The sequence below is a fragment of the Nelusetta ayraudi genome, unplaced genomic scaffold (assembly GCF_046127955.1).
Source record: "Nelusetta ayraudi isolate G7.1 ecotype Tasmania unplaced genomic scaffold, CSIRO-AGI_Nayr_v1 ptg000120l, whole genome shotgun sequence".
Taxonomy (NCBI): domain Eukaryota; kingdom Metazoa; phylum Chordata; class Actinopteri; order Tetraodontiformes; family Monacanthidae; genus Nelusetta; species Nelusetta ayraudi.
In genome coordinates, this window is record NW_027466170.1 from 4,097,016 (window position 1) to 4,122,097 (window position 25,082).

Consider the following 25,082-nt stretch of genomic DNA (forward strand, 5'->3'; position numbering starts at 1 on the left):
TCGACACATTAGACGTCAATAAGCAATCAGTCAATGATTGTCGGCCGACGGCGAGAGAGCCGAGCCCGCTAAACAAACCTGCCGTCAATTAAAACTGTTAAAGTTCAACTCTGATGTAAGTGGGCACAAACCACACGCAGGAATAACATGTACTATTGTATCACGCGTGACCAGAGTGCAATAAAAATCTATGTACCCTAACAGTCAAAAGTTTGGACACACACTATGAATTTGATGTATTTTCCATCACGACTATTGGCATTGCGGTTTCTCACTGAAGGCATCAGAACTACACATGAACACACATGGAATTATGGAGCAAACAATAAAAGTGTGAAATAACTCAAACACGTTTTATATTGAAATTCTTTCAAATAGCCTCCTTTCAAAAAATATTTTTAGAGTTATTTTTTGTTGATGTGTTTTTCTTGGATGCATAATGACATATATCTTACTGGTATATTTGATGTCTTCAGTATCTATCTGCAGTGTAGAAAAAAATTGCTGAGAAGGTGCTTCCAAACTTTTGACTGGTAGTGTACACGGTTAGCTCAATATTAACTAAATAAGTTAATATTGAGCTGTTTATCTTAAGTAAGCATCTTAAGACAAAAAGGGATTCAAATAACAGTTTATAATCAGTTTATTTTCACGTCAATGTGGCGACATCATAAATTCAGCGACATGTGACCGTCTGACAAACTTTACAGTAAACATTCCATCATTCATCAGCTTGAAAAGCCTGTTATCACACATTCCCACGTCTACTTCTAAGTGTTGAACGTTCATCATCACAATCTTTCCTTTGTTAACGAGGACTAAAGAACATTTAGTGAAGCAGCGTGACTCCCGGTGCTGCTCAGAACCCGCAATGAACTTGGGAGAATTTAAAGTGCATCTCTGAATGTCGGGGAACTGCACCGCGTGGCCTCCTACACCCAGGCCTGCCAGCCGTGGAAGAGCCTGCTGAGGTTGTTGGGGTCCATGGCCTGCTGGATGAGCAGGTTGACCTGCCCCCCCACCCTGAGCACGGCGCCCTCCTCCACACCCTTCAGCTTCTCCTGCAGCCGCAGCAGCACCCGCTCCGCCACCTTGTTGAAGCTCTGGCTGTCGCTGCACACGGACAGGAAGGAGGAAGGAGGAAGAGGAGGAAGAGGAGAAGGTGATGATGCTGACAGGTGTAATGGTATTTATTCATGTTCAGAATAATCATGTACAGGTCTCATTGTAATGATCATTATGGTTGCACTTTTTCTCACCTCTCGGCTTCAAAGTTGCATCTCACCTGTGCATGTCTGTTGTTTCTACGTTTATCTACACACACCTCACACACCTGATGCACTGTTCTCATATCTGCACTCCTCTTTCTCCAGAATGTTCAGTGAGATCTCTGAGACTCGCAGATAAATGCCGACAAAACAGACTTCCGTTGCTCGGCGAAGACTTCATTTTTCCTGGGATAAAAGGAAAAGAACCCCAGCAGCATCCACGTACCCCGCTTTGCGGTTGCTGACCATGTCGTCGGCGCCGCCGCCCCCCATGGTGGAGCTGAGGGTGGCGTTGAGCTCCTGCTGCTCGTCGTGCTGCAGGTGGAAGGCCTTCAGCGGGTTCATGGTCCAGTCAAACAGCGGGTCGTAGAGCAGAACCTGGGGTGGGAAGGGGCACCGAGACACACGGTTACCAGGCAAGGAGCAGGCATCAACCAGACCAGTAGTGATGGGAAGCAGGAAGCTGCTGCCAGCTGGTAAACACTGTGTGTTCTCCACTCCTCATTGTTTCACTCCGCCCACACCACAGACAGAGACACATGTTGCAAATGTGTCTAATGACCTTCCACGATTTAACTTTGGAAATTAGAAAATGTTTCCTTCTTGCGATTTCGTAGACGGACGTGTGAAAAAAATACGACTTTCCGTCCGAAGGATCGAATATGAACAAATCTCTCTGGTGTGAGCCGTTCGTCATCTCACCTCTACGATGGTGAGCAGAGCCTCCTGGGAACTCCTCATCACCTCCATGGTCTTCTCGCAGCATCTGCTCACAGGAACGGAAACGGACCGATGAGAAGATTTGATGAGCAGAAGCTGCTGAGACTGCAGCTTTAGAATGCTGTGCACCGTCACCTCCTGAAGACTCCCTCCACGCCGGTGGTGCCCATCCCGTCCACGATGTCCCTGGACAGCCTGAAGGGGACGGTCTCCGGGGTGGGCAGGATCTTGCCCTGCTCGAAGGCCACGCCTACTCACACAGAGGAGAACACAGAGGAGGGTTTTGACTTTGGGGAGCTCTACTGAGGCAGAGAGAAGTTCCTCCGTCTGAGCGCCGTACCCAAGTCGATGTGCACCAGCTCGGCCGACTGCTCATCAATCAGGATGTTCTGGATGTGTCTGTCGCCCAGGCCCACGATGTATCCCACTGTGGCCACCAAGCACACGAACACAAAAACTTCAACGTGCAGTCAAGACGTTGCCTTCAGAAATTCAACCTCAACACACAAAGATCAGAACTAAAAGACAAGAAGTTGGAACTCTCAGGAGAAGCAAAGGTGTTGCATCACCAGAAATGTTCCTTTTTAAATGTTCCTGAGATTTCAGGTCAGAGACTCGGGTGAAGCCAATTTCTTAGTTTGATTAAAAAGTCATACCGACAGTACTGACCAAACTTCTTTAACAGATACACAAATATCTTAGATGTTGTCTTCGTACGGTTATATATACAACTGTATATATTGAATGAAGACACAATGCATCCCATTCGGTATTGATCAAAGTCTGTCTGTGCATTTCTAACGGCAATGGCAATGGCTGTAATCGTCCCTGCAGGAAGAACATCTAGGTTGCGTTCGTGACAGAAACAGGTTCATCCATCATGTGGATGATCCTGTTTCAAGACACCAAAGTGTTTGCAGCGCAGCGACGGCCGAGGCGAGCGGGCCGACACACCTATGGAGGAAGTGGCCACGCTGCGGGTGTACGCCAGCCGCTTCTCCATCCACACGGCCGGGTCCAGGAAGCGCTCCATGCAGAAGTAGCGGAAGACGGGCCGAAAGTTCCTGCACACCTCGCTGTAGGCCTCCAGCTTGGCGTCGAAGCCCAGGGGCTGCGCTTCCTGTGAGAGCAAGAGAGCATTCCCCATCAGTGCATGTGTGTGTGTGTGTGTGTGTGTGTGTGTGTGTGTGTGTGTGTGTGTGTGTGTGTGGTTGTGTGTGTGTTTATGTGTGTGTGTCGTGGTCGTACTATCATCCTCCTGCGGCAGGCCAGGCTGCTCCAGTCCTGCGGTCGGAAGCGTTTGTGGGCTCCCTTGTTGGCGTCGGCCAGGAACTCCCCGATGGGAACCGTCCCCGAGCACCACTCCAGCACGCCGCTGCGCTGGGAGAACGGCACCACCTGGAGGCCACAGCAGGAAGGAAGGAGGAGGATGACAGACAGATGGCTAAAGGAGTCAGGATGCAGTGTGTAAAATTCCTAAGGAAGCCCGTCTGACAGAGCGTTCAGGAGGGCTTCCTTAAAATATGGTGGCGCAAGATGGCAGCTAACTGGGAGGCCTAACCCTTGTCTCTATGTATGTTGTTATATACGGCATCAGTCAAAAGTTTTGAGGGGCGACTCTGAGTGTTTGGGTTTTTTTTGCTGCTCACCTTGTATCTGCGGATGTTGAGCTTCCTCTTGCGAGTGTCCGAGTTGCGCTGCAGCAGCGTGGAGCACATGCCGAAGACCTGCTGCATGACGGCGTCCTGCCGCAGGTCGTCCTGACCCTGTGGGCAGCCAGAGGGCAAAGGTCAGAAAGCAGCAGGTAAGATCAGGCCGATGTTGGACCTCCTACATGTTTGACAAGAACAAAATGGTATCGGAGGGTGGGGCCAACGCCCGGCGGGGAGAGGAATCAGAGCCCTCTGTGACATCACAAAGAGTCACCTTGGCTGAGCCATAAGCTTGTGTGTTCTGGTGGACATTTTGAGGGAAAAAACTGGAGCAAGCAGCAGAAGTGGAGGATGGAGGAGACACCGGGATTCTTCTGAGGAGTTCTGCAGGGCTGTTCCACTCAGCGGAGGCCACGGCCAATCAGCCGCCTCCGGCCGAGCCTCTCAACCTCTGCATCCTCTTCTCCCACACCACTAACTTTACCAACTCTACACCCATAAATCTGCTCTCTCTCCTCCAGGCCTCGGCATCTTCCCGTTCAGCCAGATCCTCACCGTCCTCCATCCTGGCGTGCCGCTTCTGTAAAAGCTGTTTTAAGTCACGACCACTAACTAAAGTCTTTCATGCAGGAAAAATGCCTGACAGTGTTGTTTAAAGTTTGAAGTTTCTGTCTAAAGCCTTCTGGCTCTCGCACCAAAACTGAGAGCAGCCTGAGTGAAGTGCAACCATTGATCCGACTGTTTGATTTGAATTGAACAAACAGAGGCCTTTTCATCTCGGCACGGACCTCAGAGTGAGCCAATGATTAACCCTTTATTGTCTTGACGAGTGTCTGATGCAAACACAAAGTCGCGCCGTCCTGTGAAGAACAAGAAAAGCAGTCTAAACTTTCCCCCTTGAAGGGAAAACAAAAACAGGATTAACTATTAGTGAAAGTCCAAGTGGAGTGGAAAAGAACTGAGGGGGCAGAACAAAGTGACAGACAGTGTTGTAGTCACGACTGCACCAATCGAGACCAAGACATTATCAAGACTAGAGAGTATCGAGCCTGAGACCAGACCAAGACTTTATAGATCAAAGAAAAATAACAACAAAACAGAAAAAATGACCAGTATCTCTTTTTTTTTAAAATTCATATTCATTTTGCTGCTTTGCCAACAATTTTGAACTATTTTCAAAAAAACAACTTTACTTCATAAATTAAAAAAATTAATGAACTAGGAATAAGGGCCTGTGTCACTCTGGGTGACACAAACAGAGTGTGAAACTGCAGCAGCGGAATTCTGTTCTGTTATTATCGTGTCATTACAGTGCTGGCTGAGTTTCGACAGGTCTTGATCAAAAATCCCAAGTCCGTCCAGTCCGAGACCGAGACCAGACCCAGTAAAAATGCCTCAGAGTCCGAGACGAGACTGAGACCCTTAAAAGGTGGTCTGGAGACCAAGACCAACCTCCAGTACTACAACACCGGCGCCCACCTTGACCAGCTGCTTGCGCCTGCTGCCGTCTGATCCCACGCAGTCGATGATCTTGGGCAGGTTGACGCCTCCGGCCAGGTGGTACTGGGGCACGAAGGACCTGACCGTGACCAGGTCGTCGTAGCGGCCCGAGGGGTCCACCTGTGACAGGCATGGCAGAAGGTGAGAGGTCATGAACAAGCTCTCCTTGGCCTGAGGAGGGGAATTATTGTTGAAAATGTTTGTAGCTGCGTTTCCATGACCCCTAGAACTGCACAAAACCAAAATATGGCAATAAAAAACTTGGAAAAACCTCACAAATGTGGCTAAAAGGTTTTGACGCTCTCATGAGGTGGATTTTCCAGACGTATCGATATAGTGGTATATTGCAAAAGTGGGGCATTACATTTGGACGGAGGAGGAGATGTGTGAGAAACAAAAGAACAAAAGCAAATGAAATTCTCGTAAATATCTCGTAAATCTCGGGGGAAGACATTTTTACAAAAATTACGGCTTATGCACTTCACACCATTCAATGGAAACACCCGCAATCGCAATTTTATAGTTAATCGAAAAATATTAGAAATATCATCATGGAAATGCAGCTTGTGTCTGTGGTGTTTTTGGTGTTTGCCTTGATCTCCACGGTCGGGATGGTGACCTCCTCCAGGTCTTTGATCTTCATGATGGGCTGGTCAGCGGGGATGGGAATCGCCTCTGCAAAGGGGGCGGGGAGGGGAAACAGAGGGCAGATGAGAGTGACTCGCAGGTGAGGAACCATCGAGAGGACGCGGGCCGCACAAACGACGACGCACTCTTCTCGGTTTTGTGGCGGGTGGCGTCCATGTAGGCCAGCGTGATGTAGGCGTCGCACAGCCGCTGCATCCCGCCGATCATCTGGCCCCTTTCCTTCCTCACGTCGCTGATGATCTTGTGGGCCATGTGGCAGCGCTCCTGCAGGAAGGAGGAAGGATGTAAGAGTTGAGAGAATTTAAAGATAGAGTTGGGCTCAGGAGTCCACCGGCCAAAAACCAAATAAAATCAAACATCCACGGGCAAAATAAATGGAAAAATAATGGAATTCTAGTTCAATCGCAATCCCAGACTTCGATCAGTCTTCTCTCGTTTTTCTGCCCGGCAACAGGAACTCCGGCAGGGTCACGTCTGCAGGTTCTCACCAGGTCGAACTGGGAAGGCTGCTGCGCGGCGCCCCTCGCTGGACGCGACTTGCAGTAGCTCTTGTCCTTGTCGGCGTTCACCAGGGCGAAGATGATGAAGAGCGTGTGATGCGGATGCTGCAGACACGCTCGGCAGATCAGCTGTGAGCACAAAGAGTGGAACAAGTTTGTGGCGGTGTTGGGGCTGAAAGGGACGGCGTGTTAGGGAGGAAGAGGGGAGGGGCCTCACGTCGCTGAGGACGTCCTGGAAGCCCGAGTCCTCTGAGGTCGCCGCCACCGCCGCCGTCTTCTTCGTCCCCATGCGAGCGGCCAGCTGGTACATGAGAGGCAGGAACTTGTAGGACGGGATATTGTTCACTCCCTTCTGAAAGGAAGGACGGTTCGAACGACACGACTTCAGGATCCAAAAAAATATATATATACACTACCAGTGAAAAGTTTGGACACACCTTCTCATACAATTTTCACATTAAATAACTCTAAATATGCTTTTAATGAAACTTGCCTTCAGTGAGAAACTGCAATGTCAATAGTCATGAGAATGAAAGAAAAGACATTCAATTCATTGGCTGTGTCCAAACTTTTGACTGGTGGTGTATACAATAGATATTCTTTGACTTTTTAAAAAAAGGCATGGTCATCATCAACATTCATACTTTGAACTCCTCAAGACGGACGTGCAAAACTTTTCAGACTTCATCTCAGCAGAAACAGGAAGTCGTCGTCTACCTTCACGATGTCGTTGACGGCCTTGACCTCGGCGTTGCCCAGCCACAGCGAGGCCAGGCGGAACACCCAGGTGTCGTGTTCCTCGCCCTCCTCCAGACACTGGATGTAGTTCTCCACCGCCTTGCACAGGAAGCGCTGCCGGTCGGCCCGCAGGCTGGACAGGGCCTTCTCGTCCAGCTTCAGCTCCCCTTTCACCTTGGCCGTGTACCTGAAGGTCAGAGCACGTCAGCGTCCAATCCATGAGGACGAGCCACAAAAGGTTCATTGTATAATAACAATAATGGAATTCAATTCAATTCAATCCGATTCACCCATCCATCCTCTCTGCCTGCTTTCTCAATTCAATTCAATTCAATCCAATTCACCCATCCATCCTCTGTACCTGCTTTCTCAATTCAATTCAATTCAATTCAATTCAATTCAATTCAATTCAATTCAATCCAATCCAATCCAATCCGATTTACCCATACAACTTCTTTACTCACTTTTTCAATTCAATTCAGTTTAGTTCAATTCAATTCAATTCAAACAAGAAGATAAATGCCATGAGACACGCACCTGTTGGGCTGGACTCTGTGCTCGTCCATCAGGCCCACCTCCTCCTTGGCCTTCTCCAGCAGCGCCTGCTTGTTCTCAAACACCGAGGACCTCATGTAGTTGTCGATGCTCTGGTACTGAGCATCGGAGAAGCGGGCCAGAGACAGGAAGGCCTCGGTCCGCTGGCTCTGCAGCCTGGCGTCCTGGCCGCTAATCGAGTCTTCCACGATCACATCCACCGCCTGAGTGAAGGCCAGAAGAAGAAGAAGAAAAAAACACAGAGTCCAAGACTCAGGAACTGCAGTCTGACGGTGATGCAGCAGATGGAGTTGGAAGACGACTCGTCCTACCCTCTCCAGGTATTTCTCCAGGATCAGTCCAGGGTTCTCCAGGCAGGTCTCAGCCAGCCAGGTGCCACATAGCCGGAGGCACTCTGTGTAGACCGGCACCACCGCTGGGTCCATGTCCACCTGGAAGAGCAGGCAGTGTCACACAGATTTACTTACTTACTTTACTTAGATTTCACTTATTGTCATTATAGCTGTTGTTGCTTCAAGTGGAGCTATTTGACATCTGCCATTGTGTAGTTCAATCTAACACTGGATCATATTTCAGAGGGAGATTATTTTATAACACCTCTGCACTTTCTTAATTTTACTTGAGTAAAGAAGTTGAATCAGTACTTTTACTTTTACCAGAGTATCTGTACTTTAACTTGAGTACAGAATGTGAACACTTTTGCCACCTCAGAGTGGTGAAGAGCAGCGTGTGGCGTCCGTCACCTTGTCCTCCAGGCTGTTGATCATCTGCCTGAGGCGACCCAGGGCCAGGCCCTGCTCCCCTTTGGCCCAGAACACCTGAGCCTCTTCCAGCTGCCACCGCGACACCAGCTCCGGCCCTCCGCCCTGCTGCTTCATCTGGAGGACGGCACGCTCCGCCAGCTGGTGGGAGGAGCCACAGCATCGTCACGACTTTTAGCCTCAATCTGAATCTGCCTTCTTTTTCAACCTGTGAATTTGGAATCTGGCACCCAGGATCGACGCCACGTTCGACGGGACCGTCCCAGTTAGAGGAAGCACGGACCAAACGGAGCCCTCGAGTGTCGCTGTTCGCATTGTTGGTTGGTATCGGTTGATCACAGCACAGAGAATCACAATTTGAAAATAGCAGGAGTGCTCATAGGTGGACGTCACACAGGAATAATCGCCGGCACTGCCACTTTTATGGCACAAATGCCCAGTCTGGGTGAACTGTTCTTTATGCTCGAATGAAGAATTCAGTCAAATGTCAAAACAAACAAGAGCGCCGGCTCTTTCCTTCCTGCTCGCTGGTGGTGCAGTGTACCTGCGTGTTTCCGGCCTTGAGGGCCAGGCGGCAGAGCTCCATGAGGTGGTCGGTGACGACCGAGCCCATGTACAGGCTGCCGTCCACGGCTTCCGCCCGCAACGCCAGGGTCTGCTGCGCCACTGAGCGTGCGGCCATGATGGGCTCCACCACCGCAAAGTCGCTGTCGGCCAGCAGCTGCGAGTGCTGCCGCCACTGCCTGCACACGGCCCCCAGGGCCACGTCTGAGAAGGGTCTGGGGGGAGGGGGGAAGCACGCATGACTGTACTGCATTTCTGATGTCTCTTATTGTTTGTGAGGTCTGGTTTGACTGCGACTGCTACCTAGAAAATAGCGGTCTGATGCTCTCCAGCTCGCTGAGGCTCTGCAGGTTCCTGAGCGTCGGGTACAGGGAGGAGACGGCCTCCAGGCTGCCCCTGCACAGCTCCTCCACCTCCGCACCCCTGCAGGAAAACACAGAGCAAAACAGCCATACACAGTGTATGTGAGTGCAACTGGTTGCCTGTCTCTGGCAGCTTGGAAGAAGAGTGTACGGAAAATGGATGGATGGATAGTTGCAAACAATGGAATGCAAAATAATAATAACAATAAAAAAGAAGAAGAAGAATAGTGCAGAGAATAGTACAGTATAATATAATAAACAATATAATATAATAACTAGAAGAGGAAGAAGAGCAGGTGTTCAAAGATCACCACCTGGCCGGTCTCATCGTCTCCTCAAACACTGAGAACTCTTTGTCCCTCAGCGCTTGCAGGGAGCAGAACATGGACTCGTGGAAGCCCGGTCTGGAGTTCTCGCCCCTGTGTGAAGGCAGCAGAGAGGAAGTTCAGGAGACCGAGGGACGACTGGACTTTCAAGGCACAGTGCCCCCCTGCTGCCAGGTCCACACCTTTCTGCCAGCTCACAGTCCCACTGCGTGTTTCTCCAGGCGGCCTGGAAGCGCAGCTCCCTCAGCTCGGCGCCCCACTCCACCCCCTCGCTCTCCAGACCCCTCATGTAGGTGGCCAGGATGCTGGTCAGCCCAAAGTTCTGCAGACCCTGCAGACAAAAGGAAGAGGCGCCGTCAGCGGCGAAGACACGCTTGGCTCCGCCTCCCCTCCCCTACCACGAGCCTATCGGGGGTTTGTCTCACCTCCACAATCCCAACCTGGCGGGTGACTTCAGGCAGACTGCAGTGGAGGTCGTAGGAGGTCAGCGCCTTCCCCCACAGAGCCTCGTGCTCATAGGTCCGGATCCTGGAAACCAGGAGGACAAAAACGAAGAGAGTGGCTGAAACTGTGAGCGGCGGCGAGGAGGCGGGAGCACCTGAAAGCTCCTGCAGGAGGCACCGACCTGGTCAGCGGGCTGCTCATGGTCTCGCCCCCGCAGCCGTACATGCTGTCAGGCTCCCCGATGCTGCGATACACTTCGATCAGCAGCTCCTGCAACAGAAAAATACACAGAGGCCCTTCAAAGACAGACGCGTTACTGAGATGTTGCATGGTTTTGATATGTACACTACCAATCAAAAGTTTGGACACTTCTGATTCCATGGATTTTCATGGCTATTCACATTGTAGATTGTCGCTCAAGGCATCAAAAGTATGAATGAATTCTGCATTCAACGCAAAAAAAGTGAAATAACTCAAACCAGTTTTATATTTTAGATAGAATAGCCGCCCTTCATATAAAATATACATAACATAACATATCTAGGTATTTAAAAAATATATATTTTGCCACATTAATCCACATATATCTTGCTCATATATTTGATGTCTTCAGTGTGTATCGACAGTGGAGAAAGTAGTCGAGATAATGAAGAAACAGGTGCGTCCAGATTTTTGACTGGTAGTGTACATGTGATAAAAATGCAGGTTTCCCAGACTTTGACTTTATATGTATGAATATAAGTGTGGAGAAGAAGCAATGCACACCCACCTGCAGGCTGATGTTGGAGTCCTCCATGCTCTTCTGCGTCAGGCTGGAGATGCTGAAGGTCTGACTGTTGTCCTCCAGATTGAGCTTACGCACGGCTCGGGACTTGGATCTACAGATGTGGAGGTTTGATTCAGCCGAGCCCGATGAAAGCGCACAAGGGATAAAACTTTTCGTAATTGATAATCAGAGTGAGGCGAATCCTCTGTTGCTGCTGTTGGACTGCCCCCTCAGGAGTGGAGTGGTATTACTATTTTTCAGGCAAATGCCTATTTTGGACTCAAGACTTATTATTTTACAATGGGAGTCTGATCAACCTCAATTTCTCATCCAGAAGGTTAAATTGGTGGGGTTTTTTTTCATGACAGCACTTGAAAAACTGAGATTTAAAAGATTTGGGTCCTTTTGCAAAGTTTACTAAAACCTTTATAGAATGATGTTGCACAACAGCAATGCTTTATTTGTAATGCCATTCTTTGGTGAATAGTCAATTGATTGCAATTGATTGAGTTCCAGGCAGGGGGCTTTGATAATGTGCGGATGTTGTAGTTCCTTGAACAAAAAACTATAAATAAAGCGTACAAAAAAAAAGAATGAGGCGTGAAAATGGACTCTGCACACCTGCGACTTTCCTCCACGGTGGCTTTGATTTTGTCGACGTAGATCTCCGTGTACAGCAGGGCGGTGAAGTGTGCCGAGCAGGACTGAGCGGCTTGCGCCACCTCCAAGTAGTTGAGTTCCAGCCAGAAGTTGGAGTCGCACACGGTGCCGGAGGAGCTGCTGGCGGTGGGAGGGTGGCGTGTCAGACAAACGGGCGGAGCTAAACACTCAGCCGTGTTCGATTCGGAATCAGTGCTGACCTGTCAGCCGCCAGCGGCCTCCGCTGGTGTCGCAGGTAGTCCACCACGGCCAGCAGGGTGCGCAGGGACGCCTTGTCGTACAAGCCCTGGCTGGCACAGTCCGACTCTGACCGAGAGACAAAAAATCAAGATGAAAAAAATCTGCGCAAGTGATTGAGGCAGGACAGCGGCGGCGGCAAGAATATTCACATTCTGTGCTTAAGTAGAAGTACAGACACTTGTGGAAAAAAAATACACTGTTAAAAGTAAAAGTACTGATTCAACTCCTTTCCTTCAAAAGGTCAAACTAACCAGAGTGAGAGTTGAGCGGCGTGGCCGAGCGACTGGAGGCCTGGGCGCTCCTGGAGCAGAAGCCAAAGAAGTCCTGGATGTGAGAGGAGAGCAGGTTCCTCCAGGACCCGTCAGAGTCGTCCAGGAGGATGGAGTGGACGATGAGCGGCAGCAGCCTCTGGCAGCACTCCACCCACGCCTGCAGGCAGCCCGCAGGGCCAGACGGCTCAACTTAGAGCGACTTCCCGTGAATAAACACGGTGACATACTGACTACTTTCACAGAGTACTTTCTAAATCAAGATCATTATTCATATATTATACACTGTATATACATACATATATGAACTGTTCTCAGGAAGGAAGGTAGGAAAACCAAATAACTTCTATTCTGCAGCGATTACACACTTTTATTAATGTATTCATAGGCACTATATTAAGTTTTAACCAATAGCAAAACCATAAATCAAGCCAAATATTACACACTGGACCTTTAAGCAGTATCAACATTCTAATGTAAGTGCCAAAAAAAAAGGAGCTTGAAAGCGTCAACATGGAAGGATGAGCGTGTTTGACGCAGCTCACCAGACACAGCGGCCGTGACAGAAGCAGAGCCTCACTCTTGACTCCTCCACTGTCCAGCAGGGCGGCGCACAGGCCCTTCAGCCAGGGCTTGTGGCCGTCCACCACAGGAATCCAGAAGCCCGGACTATCCAGCTTCCCACGTGCCTCCGAGCTCTCGTCGGCACTCACGGCCTGGACCTGAGAGGAGGAAGGACATGATGTCAACAGGCGAGCGAACGGGAGCCGTTGAACCCCCTCGGAAATAAACCCTGGCACACCTGCTTCTTGGCCTGCCTGAAGGGGTGCAGGTAGGCCAGCATGGGGTCCCTGGAGTCCTTGTGCTCCTCCCAGAACTGGACTCCGGACGGAGCAGCCAGGATGTTCTTGATGCACTGGGCGGCAGCCTGCCTGACCTTGATACTGGCAGGAGAAAACACATCAACCAGCAGCCATCTAGAACTCCTCCCAACATTCTGGACTTTTTCTGGACTCAATGGCAAATATTGCACTAACGGTTTATAAAAGCTTGCTTATTCCTGCCTCAGCACAACTGACTGCCTTTTGTACACCTTGCTTGTTTGATGTATTTAGATTTACTTGACTCTTTCTTGTAATTACTGGATAGTTAGTTAATGTATTTATTTATTTATTTATTTATTTATTCATCAGGGCGACATGGTGGCGCAGTGCTTAGTGCTGCCACCTCACAACAAGAAGGTTGTGGGTTCAATTCCCGGCCTGGGGCCTTTCTGTCTGGAGTTTGCATGTTCTCCCTGTGCCTGCATGGGTTCTCTCCCGATTCTCCAGTTTCCTCTGAGTCCAAAAACATGTATGTATTCTATTCTATTCTATTCTATTCTATCCTCCCCTGAAGGAGGCAGAGAGCCCTGACAGACGGTACCTCTGCTGAGTCAGCGCCTCGTTCATGCAGTTGAGGACGATGTAGACGCTCTGCGACTCGCTGGAGGCGAAGAGAGACGCGGCCTTGGCGTAGAGGGGGTCTCGGCCGCGGAGCAGGGCGATGCTGGAGAAGTCCACAGGACCCAGTTCTCCCAAACAGCTGCCCGCTGCCTCTGCAGGGGAGGAACGTTGATGTACGTTCATAAAAATAAAAACAAACAAAACGGGGACACCTCCAGGAAGCCGGCGCCGAGCCGGGCGCCTCTCTCTCTGTTCCCTACCGAGGATGTCGGCTCCTCCGGGGTGGTTGGCTGCTTGCTTGCAGAGCTGCAGCAGGCTCAGAACCAGCTTCCCCAGCACGCTGTCGCTGTTCTCCACTGGCACGCAGAGACAGAATTTAGTTCAGTAATCATTTATTTACCAGACATGATAGAAAGTGGGCTAGCGTTTTGATTTTTGTGGAATAAATTGAAGTTCTGTGGAATAAATTTGGGTCAGTTGAGAACCGGTTGAGAACCACTGAGCTGAAGGGCAGGTCTTAATGTCAGCCCTCTGTGATGTCACAAAGGGTGGGTATACCACCCGAACCAAGGTGAGTGACCAAACCCCCAGCCCTCACCTTGTTTGCGCTCCCTTCCAAAGACGTTGAAGGTGCGACAAAGCCTCTGCTTTAGCAGGAGGCTGTAAACAGAGGGCTAAATGTGCAGTTTTCCTGAACTGCTGTGGAGAGTTTTAACGCATATCAGGCGAGGTGACGTTCTCAGAAATCAGAACATCAATGGGGACCACTGCAGCTGGTTTAGCGTCACATTACCGTGGCTCTCTTTGAGCAGCTCTCTGATCTGCGCCTTGTTGTCGTGCAGCTGCCTGCTCAGCTCCTTCACCCCCTCCAGCCTGGTCAGCGGCAAGGAGTCGCACGAGTCCACTGACAGGAAGTGGGAAATCTCCTGCAGAAAGGAGGAGGGGACAAATCCAAGGTGATGGGATTTAGGACCGGAGCTGGAAAGAAAGAAAATGAATCTCACAGACCTGGAGTTTCTGTTACCTGTCTGAGCGTGAACGACCCGCCGCTGTATTTGAGCTTGTGCTGCACAGATCGCAGCTCTCGGAATTCGGGGAGGTTGGGGAAGGACTCCAGCCTCCGGATGGCTTCGCTGAGCTTCTGCTGGTTTTCCACAATGAGAAACTGCAACAGATTCAGCACCTACACACATACACGGAGAGACAGAAGAGTGGAAAAACAATGGAAATCCTGTTCAGAGAACAGTTTTGATATGAAGACCCAAATTGCAAATGGAATTAGTTGTTCATACACATGTTGTATGAAATCTACTTGTCATAATTAACTGAGGGAAAAAGCACTAAAAAGGACATAATTTCAATTACAGCCCAAAGGTTGCTGTCCTCACCTGCTCAGAGATGGTGGGATGGGAGGTCACCTGCGCCGTTAGGGTCCCGACAATGACCTGAAGGTGGCAGTCTAGAGCATCATCGCAGTACTGCAGAGCGGCTCGGCACACGGAGGCCAAGAGGTCACAGCAGAGGGAGAGACTGCGGCAGGACACCTCGTCACACTGAGGAGGTCTGAGGGTCACATGGTCAGGGTTAGGGTGCACAGTGTGTGTGTGTGTGTGTGTGTGTGTGTGTGTGTGTGTGTGTGTGCACCAACCTGCCGTTGAGATGGTGAATGAGTGTGTAGATGACGTCCCTCAGGACGAAGGCCCAGGCTCCTCCCAGGCCGTCCTTCACCTCCCGGAGCAGCAGGTTGACAAACAGGTGGTACATGAGGAGGATGCGGTGGCGCTCGTAGCTGTTGGACGTGTCGGCCGCCCGCTGGCACACAGCCAGAAGGATCCTCTGGATGGAGATCTGCAGCAGCAGCAGCAGAGAGGAGGAGGGCCGAAGTCATGTCGTGTATTCAGACGAGGACAACGGGCGTCAGTCTGTGTCACACATATCACACACCGGAGTCCTGGAGAGGATGGCGACCAGCGACCTGTGGGTGGCGCTGTGGCACTTGCTCAGGTAGTCCAGAGTGGCTTTGATGACGTGAGAGGTGAAGTACGGCGGGTTGGGTGCAGGATCCAGTTCTCTGAGAGGCGTCGAGCAGTTATTACATCATCACCCAAAGAAGATCTTCATTGCTTTCGTCAAAACCAAAGACGATCATTTAATACAAGATTGTTTTTTTTTTTTCTTAAGTTTAACAAGAGCATCACCCTGTGAAGAGTCTCAGGTCTCCTCCATCACCGTCGGCCCCGCTGCCTTCGTACAGAGTCATCAGCAGCTCCACCACGATGTCTGCCAGGTTGTTGTGTATCAGGTTGTCGATTTCCTGCGGACGAGCGCACAAACACGTTGCTGCTTCAAACCGGCGGGAAAAAAACAAATCATACATCACAGAAGCTGCGTTTCCATATAAAGAGAATTAGGGCCACAAGAAGAGAAAAAAAATATTACAGGAAGGAGATTTTTACATTGTTACAAGTTTTCATTTTGAGTTTGAAATTGAAATTTCGTGAATAAAGTTCCTTTTAGCTGTTACCAAAGCAGAAGGAGCCACAGAAAACAGACCCAGACAGACGTGTGACGCGCATGACATCCCCGCAGCAGCTGAGTCGGCAGCGCGGCTCACCTGTTTGCCCAGACAGCTGGGTTCCTTCAGCAGGCCGTACACCCGGTGGGCCGTCTCCCGCTGCTGCGCCACCCGGGCGTCCTGGCCGGACAGGGCGAAGTAGGGCAGGATGTTGACCATGATCTTGGGGAAGCAGTCGGCCAGCAACTCTGTCCAGTCCTTCTCCACGCAGCGGCCGATGGACTTGACCTGCTCGAAATCGTCCCGGCAGACCAGGTGGGGGACCAGGACCTGGTAGGAGGAGCTTCAGGGGGAAGACATCGGTCAGGCGTTTGGAATCCTTTCGCCCCTTGAGATGCATCATCTCACTTTCAAGGGGGTCCAGACATATAAACCAACAAGGAATCAATTTACAAACATTAACTTGACAAGACATGAATTAATAGAACATGTCTGGTCGGTGTGGTCTTGACTACAACAATAACAACAACCATATGAAGGTCACGACTGTGAACGATGAGACTGAGAAAACAGCAACTAATAAATACAACCAATTCAACAAACTAGCAAGTTACTGTAGTTTCAACAGAAACAACAAGAACAAAAGTGCGAGCTCAGCGCCAAAGCATCCTCTCTCTTCTCACTTGTAGAAGTCCTTGACTGTCTGCTGGTCCAGGAGGGAGAAGGGGAAGGAGCCCAGAGTGTAGCGGTCGTCCAGCTCCCTCTGCTTCAGCCACTCGTCCACCAGGTAGTACAGGTGAGACGCCACCAGGGACTTGACGCTGCGGTAGCCCAGAGCTCGGGACACGCTGCACAGCGTCTGTGAGACCAGGACACGGCAGTCAGGAGTCATCTGTTTTTTTTCAGTTCAAAGTGTCCAGTGTGACTGAGGACGCCCCCCACCCGTCCCTGACCCAGTTACCTTCAATATCAGCTTCTCGTCCACGTTGTTCTCCTTGTAGGACTGGAAGAGGGCGAACAGAGCCTGCTTCTCGCACACGGGGCTGCAGCACATGATGACGGACAAACACTTGAGCAGGGCGGCGCGCCGGTTGAACGACTCGTCCGCCTGGTCGTCCTGGGAGACGCTCCGCTGAAAAGAGACCCACCCGCCGGCCGCAGAGACATTAACACGACAGCGCAGCAAGAAAACACCAGGACTCAACCACTTCCTGCAGCTGAAGGTCTCACCGGCAGCTTCATCCCCTCCTGGGCCTTCAGGTAAACACTGTTAAACGCTGCCTGCTGGTGTTTCAGCGGCAGCAACTGCCTCTTATCGGGGGTCTCGGGTTTGACCTCCACAAACAGCCTGCAAAGACGAAGACAGAGCCGACTGTGAGGACGCACAACTGGTTTATAAATGTTTGCACAATCATGTTTTCAGCACTGGTAAAAAAAAAAAAAAAACACTTTTTGTTTTCATTTATTGTTATTAATATTATTAATATTGCTGCGACTTTCACAAACTGTATCTATCCACTCTCATAGTGTTGTTTAAATCTGTGTCAAAAATAACCACGTATGCTAAAAACACAAAAGCAAAGTATCTGATCTTTCCACTGCAACTGTGTTAATGTATTCATGACGTCCATATCAAATACAATGAACATAACATAACCAGCAGCAGGGAGAGAGAGCTTTACCTCTCCGTCGACACGGCCACCAGCATGCGGACTTGGTGCTGAGCGTCTGCGAGGAAGCCGGTGAGGACGGACGACGCCGGGAGCTCCTCACCGTCAGAGTTCTGGACTTTTAACATGGCCCAGGAGCAAGACGGGTCGGCCTGGGCAGGAGCAGAGAGAGAGAGGACGAGAAGGTCACAGCAGAGTGGGGGGAGGGAGTCAGTCAGTCAGTCAGTCAGTCCATCTGTCTGTCCGTCAGTCTGTCAGTAAGTCAGTCAGTGAGTCATGCAGTCAGAAAGTGAGTCAGGGTCTGACCTCCAGCAGGGACACCAGGCATCGCACCAGCGCCGATCGCACCGCAGCCGTGTACTTCCCACTTTGGCTCAGGAAACTGGAAACACAGCACGGCCAGAAGTTCACACACACACACACACACACACTCAAGTCTCAGGTCTGAACGCAGGAACAGCGAGCCACTTACTAGAACGCCGACACCACCTGCAGCAGCGAGCCGTGCACGTGCCTCATGTCCTCAGTCGAGTGCCCAGTCGTCCCCAGGCCGCGGATGGACGGCAGCAGCGCCAGCAGCACGGCGGCGCAGATCTCCTGGTCCTGACGGTACTGGCCGCACACGTCCCTGGACGAGACAGCAGGACGTCAACAACTACACGAGAGAAGACGTGAGGTGCGACACCAGAAGGTCCGGGCAGGGTTTCCTTACGCCAGAGGGCAGAGCAGCGAGTCAAACTCCTCCGGAGGCAGCGAGTCCTCGGCCGGAAGCTTCCGCAGCAGCAGCAGGTACTGCAGGACAGACAGACAGACAGACAGAGAGAGATGGGCATCAGCTGCAGCGCCACCTTCTGACCACCTTCGCTCTTTGTATTTGAAGTTGATTTATTATTTGTAGGATTCCCAACCAGAGTTTCCGCAAGATATGTGGGCAGGGTTGTATTAAAGCAATACGCACATATAGATGGTTGCAATCATTTGGAACAAATAGGAATGAGTAGAGTGTCTGGTTTGGTAGATGAAGGGGAGTTGTAAAAATACTGTTTAATTTAAGAGGTTCAATGTGTTTTTGGATTATTCATGATTTTTATATTGGTAAAAGGTTATATTGGCCACCGTAGTTCACTGGCAAACTCGGGAGGATGAAAGAAGAAAGAAGTGAAAGAAGCTGCAATGTAAAATGTTACCACTTGATGTCACTGTTTCTTCCTTAAATCTCCAAATATTACACACTGAACCTTAAAAGTAAATACACTTAAATATAAATTGGAACCAGTGTACAGCGACGGCCACCCACCGCTCTGAGGTGCACAGCCTTGCCAAAGTCCTTCTGTTTCAGCAGCAGCAGCAGGCGGTGCCGCACCTCCTGCGGTTTAAAAAGCAGGTTGCGGGCGGGGTGGGCGGAGCCACACTCACACAGGAAGTCCAGGACTGCCAGGAGGGCCAGGTCCTGCTGGGCCAGCTGGTCGTCCACCAGAAGACCTTTAGCCCCTGAGGGAGAGAAGACAGTCATGGACATTTAGCTGGGCCATCTTTGGAGAATGTGTCCAATAAAAAGCTCATCCAGCAGCAGGTTCTGACCCAGCCCACAGTGGGTGTCTCCGCTGTCGCCGTTTTGCCGGTGGGACCCGTTGGTGCCGCTGTGCGACCCGTTCCCCTCCTCCTCAAACAGGTCAAATCCATCCCCCTGCTGAGTTCTGTTAACGTCCCGCTCGTCGTCCATGTGGTCGTCTTCGTCGGCGCCGCTGAGCACCGCCCTCTTGGCGTCGCAGTTAAACTGGGGGGTGGGGATCAGACAAAGGTAGACAAAGGACATCAGTGATTTCATTTTCACGCTACTGAGCGTCCGTCTTCCCGGAGGGGGGCGACAATCACCGCATCACTGACCAACAGCTTGCAGATGTCAGCCAGTTCAGCAAGGAGGCTGGACGGCAGGATCATCAGGGGTAAAGTGGAGAAGATGGGTGGGACTCCATCCTGTGAGAGTGGAGGTGATGGAGATGCACAGCTAAAAACCTGGTTCATCCAGCTTGACGAGCTCCAGGAGAAAACATTCATGGCAGTGATGCAGAAGTGAGGCCCAGCACATAGCTCGCTAAGTCAAGAGTCTGCCCTCCATACACAACAGGAGACTGTTACAATCGTCCAATCAGCTTGTTCCAATTTAAATGCTGGGCGCCACGTCGCCCCCAAAGACCACATGAGTCTCCCGAAGGCCTGGTCTAAAAATAGCGCAACTTGGTTGAGCTGCGTCTAAAATTTAATTTTATCCATGTGAGAACTGATGAACGTGATCAATTCCTTCACAGCAAGAGTGTAGCAAACTGGCTGCCCATCTTATGCATCATGCACATGAATTAGTTCTCGGAGTCAAAGAGGTCGGTGATCCCTGCATTAGGCATTGCCTCACCTGGCGCCTCCTGCTGGCTGACTGAGTGCAGAGCCTCATGACAGACGCCAGCGCAGTCATGGTGCCCTCCTCCGTCATCCTCACTTTCACGCTGCTGACAAAGCCACTCAGCTCCTGCGCCAGAGCCTGGACACCGAGACAGAAAACACTGTCACCGCCTTCAGAACTTTCCACATGTTCGGAGGAAGAATGAAGAGAAGTTGACGCATTTTCAAACGATACCCTGGCTTTAGCGAAGAGCTGCGAGTGGGAGGCTTCCTCCTCCGTCAGACAGCCGGTGGAGACGTATGCGGCCAGGACTCCTGTGAGCAGGCTGCAGCAGCGGACCACACACTCGGGAGGACAGGACTGGGACTGAAGAGAGGGGAATGAACTGGAATTAGGCTCGTGCAAAAATGTTTTTTGCCACCACAGACAAGCACTGCGAGCAGCCTCGCTCACGTCGGGTGAGTAGCAGTTGAGCAGGTGGTCGGCCACGCCGAGCAGGAGCTGCTCCACTTTGTTCCTGAGAGGTGGGACAGCAGCAAACTGGCCGGCGGCGGGGGGCGTGTCCACTGGCTGGCGGTTCCCCGGCGAGGCTGAGGGCGGAGCATCGCAGCAGATCTGCAGGTAGAGCCGCTCCATCTCCTCCATGCCATATTTGGATGAGGTTGTTTCTTCGCTGAGGAGACTTGAGGGGAGAAAACATTTAACTTGATGCTTGTGGTGCATTCAGGTACAATTTCCAAGTCTGACTTTCAGAGTTAATGGCACCTACGATTACCAAAAACAACAAACATCCCTTACAGTTGGAATTTTCAGGCCAGCCAATTCTAAAAATTCAAGTTTGTATCACACATTGCTTTGCTCTTGATTATTTTTCACAATAACAATATGATGATTGACACTGATTGAGAACATTCTCCTCACCCGGCTGCACCTTCAGCACCCAGCAGAACCCTGAGGCCGGCTCTGGTGTCCTTCAAGGTCAGTGACACCAGGATGTTTGCAATCAGACTGTCAGGAAAGTCTCTGCACAAAACAAATAAACCAGATATTTTTTACAGAAAATATATATGTTCTTTTTATTTTGTTTTACCAATGATGAGTTTAAAATGAATGATGGTGTGAGGAGAGGAGCCCACCTGCAGAGGACAGGGTGTGGGCTGCTGTTGTCCTCCATCTCGTCGCTCTGATCGCTCATCAGCAGCCAGGAGATGAGCGTCTCCTTCAGGTTGGAGGAGGCCAGGCCCTCTGGAAGCCCAGCAGACTCCCAGGCTGAGCTGGACGGCAGACTTTTAGGGAGCGGGCATTTCAGCAGGGCGCCAGCAAGGCACAGAGCAGCCGCCCTGAGGGAGGAATCAAACCGTCAGACCCGACCGCATCAGCCCAGATTTGAGCTTTCAGCACCACAAAGGCTCGCTGAAACTCACTGCGACGGTTTACAAGCTGATCCGGAGAAAAGCTTCCAGAGCTCCCGGTCCAGGCTGTTGACGAGCCCGCCGTGGACCATGCAGCCCAGCAGGTCCAGGCTGAGGGCTTCGGTCTGGGGCGAGCTGACCCTGCGCAGGGCCAGGGCCCACACCCGGGCCCACAGCCGGCCCAGCTCCGTCCTGTGGTGCAGCGCCCTCTCTGGGTGGCGTGCCTGGCAGCGCGCCACCTCTCTCAGGCAGCGCAGCACGTACGGCCCTCGCTCCCCTCGCCGCTGCTCGACCAGGAGCTGGTGCAGGACGGACAGCAGGGGGAGCAGCTCGCGGCCAGGCAGTATGGACGGGTACTTGGAGGTGAGCACGGCAGAGATCTGCAGCCTGAGAGATAAACACAACTGTCTCAGGATCATTTTCTGAACAATAGAGCATCCGGAGGCAAGTCAGGTTAACACGACGGCGAGTATCAGCGAGGCTCATAATTGCTGCTAATTTTGGGTGTGATAAAGAATCCAAGTTCTTCCAACAACAGAATCTCCAGGTTGTTGATGATGTGGTTGTGTGTTGTGATTTTCTTACCATGGGATGATGTCAAAGTCGCTGTGCTGAGGCTGCAGGTGGTCCCGGAGGACCTCCCATCCCAGCTGGATGCGCCGCCGCTTGCTGGGCGTGCCGTGGGAGGGGCTTCCCACCTGGACAGCCTTGACGGAGGCCTGGGTGGCCTCCAGGGCGAAGGAGTCGCCGTCGTCGCTGAACAGCTTCAGAGAGTAGAAGGGGCAAAAGGTGAGCGCTAAAACCCCAATGGCGCTCTTTGCTGTGGGACGCACTGTTTCACCTGCTGGCAGATGTCGGCCGTGAGCTCGATGAGGTCGTCTTTGACGGCGATGTGTCGGCTTCCTGTGACGTACTTCCCTCGGCTGCCGAAGTCGCTGATCTCCCTGATTAGAGCATCGTACAAGGTGTACAGGAGGCCACGCCACCTGTTCCAGTCCTCGGCATAAGCACCTGAAACAAGAGGACAAACTAATTTTTCACTATCTTTATGGTTTGAAATTGTTTAATAGAAAGTTAAAGGTCCAGTGTGTAATTTTTTGAAGCAAGCCTGGCATTTCAGAAAGCCCAAGCGAAGGCAGACGGCTGTACCCTCGTCCGCCGTCTTCGCTCCTTTGGGGTGGTGAGCGCGAATCTGCAGATTGAAGAAGTCCACAATCTCCTCTTTGAGAGCAGTGCTGGGCCTCATTTCGGCCCACACCTGCAGCATGGAGGGCATGAGCTCCTCCCCCAGGTGGCACAGCCTCATGCGGCAGTTCATGGCCACGGACCTCAGGAAAATGTTGAGAGCGGAGACCAGGTGCTCCAGAATGCTCAGATGTTTCTCCTGTCTGAGATTGGAAAAAAAAAAAAAAGAGTACGTCCAGTCTGACTTTTTTTTGTTTTTGTTTTTTTTACATGGCGCTACACCCTGTTTTTGCTGATGCCCTCTACCTGGCATTGAGCAGCGCTTTGGAGAAGAAGCCAAACAGAGTGCTGTGGTGTCCCTCAGCCTGCATGCAGCAGCCCTGCACCAGCGTGCGCACGACTCTGCTCACCAGGACGCGGTTGATAGACTTGGAGGAGGAGCTGAACAGGCGGCAGTACACCTCCAGGAGATCTGTGGCACACGACACGTGAACAAAAAACGCACAAAGTAGTAGTAACACTGGAATGTGGTTGAAGTGGGCGGGCGAGGGCCCCACTGACCGTGCCACTGCTGCGGTGTGATGTCACACCAGTACTTGCGCACAGACAGGATGTTCTTCACCAGCAGGCTGCTGTAGTCGTCCCCGTAGGCCGAGCAGCTGTAGGAGTTCTGCAGCACCTCCGTCACGTGTTTGAGCAAGTCGCCGCACTTCAGACGGGGACCTCCTGGTGGGAGAACAGCAGAGACCAGGTGAAAAAAAAGACATACTACAACGACGAGGCAAGACAAGTGGGCAGCAGGAAAACTCTAAGACTAAAAGACGATAAGATTGTTCTTCTATAAAAGAAACACAAATATGTCAGATGTTATCTTTGTACCTTTACATGTTTCGGAACACATATAAAGGTACGGTGGTATGAAGAAAACATCTGTAAATTTTCTTGTCTGTTATAGAAGAAAAATACTATACGTATAGATTTAATGAAGACTCAATGAATCCCATTCAGAACTCACGTTTGTTTGCACAGCGGATAAAGTACTTGACCAGGCTGCACATCTCAGCCATCTTCTTCTGCCGCGTGGTGGAGGTGATGTTGGCTCTGCTCGACTGCGCGCTCTCCGTCTCCTTTTGGACGTAGCGCTGCAGGAATCTAAAGTAAAGGGGAGAAACAGCGAGTCAAAGTGGGCAGTTACTGGCAGACACTAAGGTGTCGCAATAATCAAAGTAAAACCAGAACAAAGAGCCTGGCGGACACGGCAACAATGCCGTCTGTGTGGAGGTGCAAAAGTACCTAAAAACAGCATCCCATGTGAGCTGCTTGGAGCCTCTGGCTTTGGATCCAGAGGCTCGATCCAACTCCTGCACCACTTCTGCATTCTGCAGGAGCCGCCTAAAGCGCTCGGTTTCTTTCTGGACGCGCAGAGGCATAGATTGGGAAAATAAAAATTAATACATTTTAGAATTTACAATCTGGTGGCTGAACTCAGTAGTTGATGTTTACCTTCCTCTCTGTGGCCTTGTCACTCTCCAGCCCCCTGCAGCAGGCCAGGAGGTCGTGAAGAACCAGACTCATGGTGCTTCACGCTGTCATAGATAGATAGATATAGATTTTTCCTTTATTAATCTCTCAATTCACAGTGTTGGCAGCAGCAGCATACACGTACCCATACATACTCATACAGTCCATATAGTGTACATAAACCTGAGTTTAAAAAAAAATAATAATAAAGTAATAAAAATATAATTAAAATAATAATTAAATATATAATAAATATAATCATAAAGCAGTACAGTACTACGCGTTAAAACCTGATTGTAATACCTGTCCACGATATGCAAACACAACAAACGTGGCTACTGTTTACACACAGATACACCACCCGACTCTGGCCTTGAGAGTGAGCTCCACTAGTACACGCTGGAGTTAAACTTGACGCCAAAAACAAACGTTGGAACGCTAACAAGCAGTGAAGGTGGTCGCTGACCTTTACGTGAACGCAGGATGCGGGTCCGCCGTGGCAGATGAGGCTACCGAGGTGCCTATTCTATGCTAATAACAAACTTGACCATCTTTCGCAGAGGAACGCACGAGTCAATGCGCGGGTCAATGCAGGAAATCTCCGCCCCCCTGTATCAGCAGCAACAGCAGCGAAACGCCTGCATCACTTCCTGGTTGTGGCCAGAATCGAAAGCTGCTTTTAGAACAACGTGATGACCAACAAAATGTTGTGTTCTGCCTGTTTTAAACCACGTCACATTCTTCGAAACAGCAGCTAAAAACTACGGCGATTCAGCTTCGTTGGCTTACTTTGATATCATGTGATATCATTTTTTCCCAAGCTGTGGAGTCACTGGCGAAAATGTATGTTAGGCATTGAACGTGGTGGATTTTTTTTATTTTTTTGTTATGGTTTTGTGTATGTTTTACTGTGCCGTTTTTCCGATTTTACTGTGACATGGATCCCTTGGGTCTGAAATAAAG

At 50.7% G+C, this 25,082-nt stretch overlaps 1 protein-coding gene across 2 annotated transcripts; it reads right to left on the reverse strand.

Moving 5' to 3' along the window:
* Window positions 1-627: 627 nt before the first annotated feature.
* On the reverse strand, window positions 628-24,737 carry atm (ATM serine/threonine kinase). Of its 2 annotated transcripts, none has more exons than XM_076049686.1 (63): window positions 24,586-24,737; window positions 24,102-24,177; window positions 23,892-24,010; window positions 23,614-23,750; window positions 23,160-23,324; window positions 22,905-23,070; window positions 22,563-22,801; window positions 22,255-22,424; window positions 21,999-22,177; window positions 21,426-21,800; window positions 21,138-21,341; window positions 20,923-21,024; window positions 20,455-20,683; window positions 20,236-20,367; window positions 20,014-20,139; window positions 19,491-19,580; window positions 19,185-19,380; window positions 18,901-19,094; window positions 18,316-18,395; window positions 18,076-18,231; window positions 17,910-17,985; window positions 17,616-17,755; window positions 17,164-17,281; window positions 16,895-17,065; window positions 16,617-16,792; window positions 16,033-16,276; window positions 15,617-15,732; window positions 15,363-15,489; window positions 15,067-15,266; window positions 14,807-14,981; window positions 14,443-14,601; window positions 14,212-14,344; window positions 13,679-13,774; window positions 13,399-13,570; window positions 12,776-12,917; window positions 12,519-12,695; window positions 11,956-12,133; window positions 11,665-11,770; window positions 11,426-11,584; window positions 10,808-10,916; window positions 10,220-10,308; window positions 10,020-10,122; window positions 9,777-9,925; window positions 9,583-9,687; window positions 9,210-9,329; window positions 8,887-9,121; window positions 8,325-8,483; window positions 7,893-8,012; window positions 7,564-7,784; window positions 7,006-7,213; window positions 6,506-6,640; window positions 6,277-6,417; window positions 5,914-6,052; window positions 5,733-5,815; window positions 5,120-5,260; window positions 3,638-3,754; window positions 3,237-3,386; window positions 2,943-3,108; window positions 2,329-2,415; window positions 2,124-2,238; window positions 1,971-2,034; window positions 1,495-1,646; window positions 628-1,113 (listed from the first exon to the last, which is right to left on the reverse strand). In XM_076049686.1, exons 2-63 carry the CDS (start codon window positions 24,171-24,173, stop codon window positions 933-935), a joined length of 9,285 nt encoding a protein of 3,094 aa, XP_075905801.1. In that variant the 5' UTR covers window positions 24,174-24,177; window positions 24,586-24,737; the 3' UTR covers window positions 628-932. The 2 variants fall into 2 exon arrangements, with proteins under 2 accessions (XP_075905801.1, XP_075905800.1); XM_076049685.1 differs by having other exon boundaries at window positions 24,102-24,184.
* Window positions 24,738-25,082: the final 345 nt, after the last annotated feature.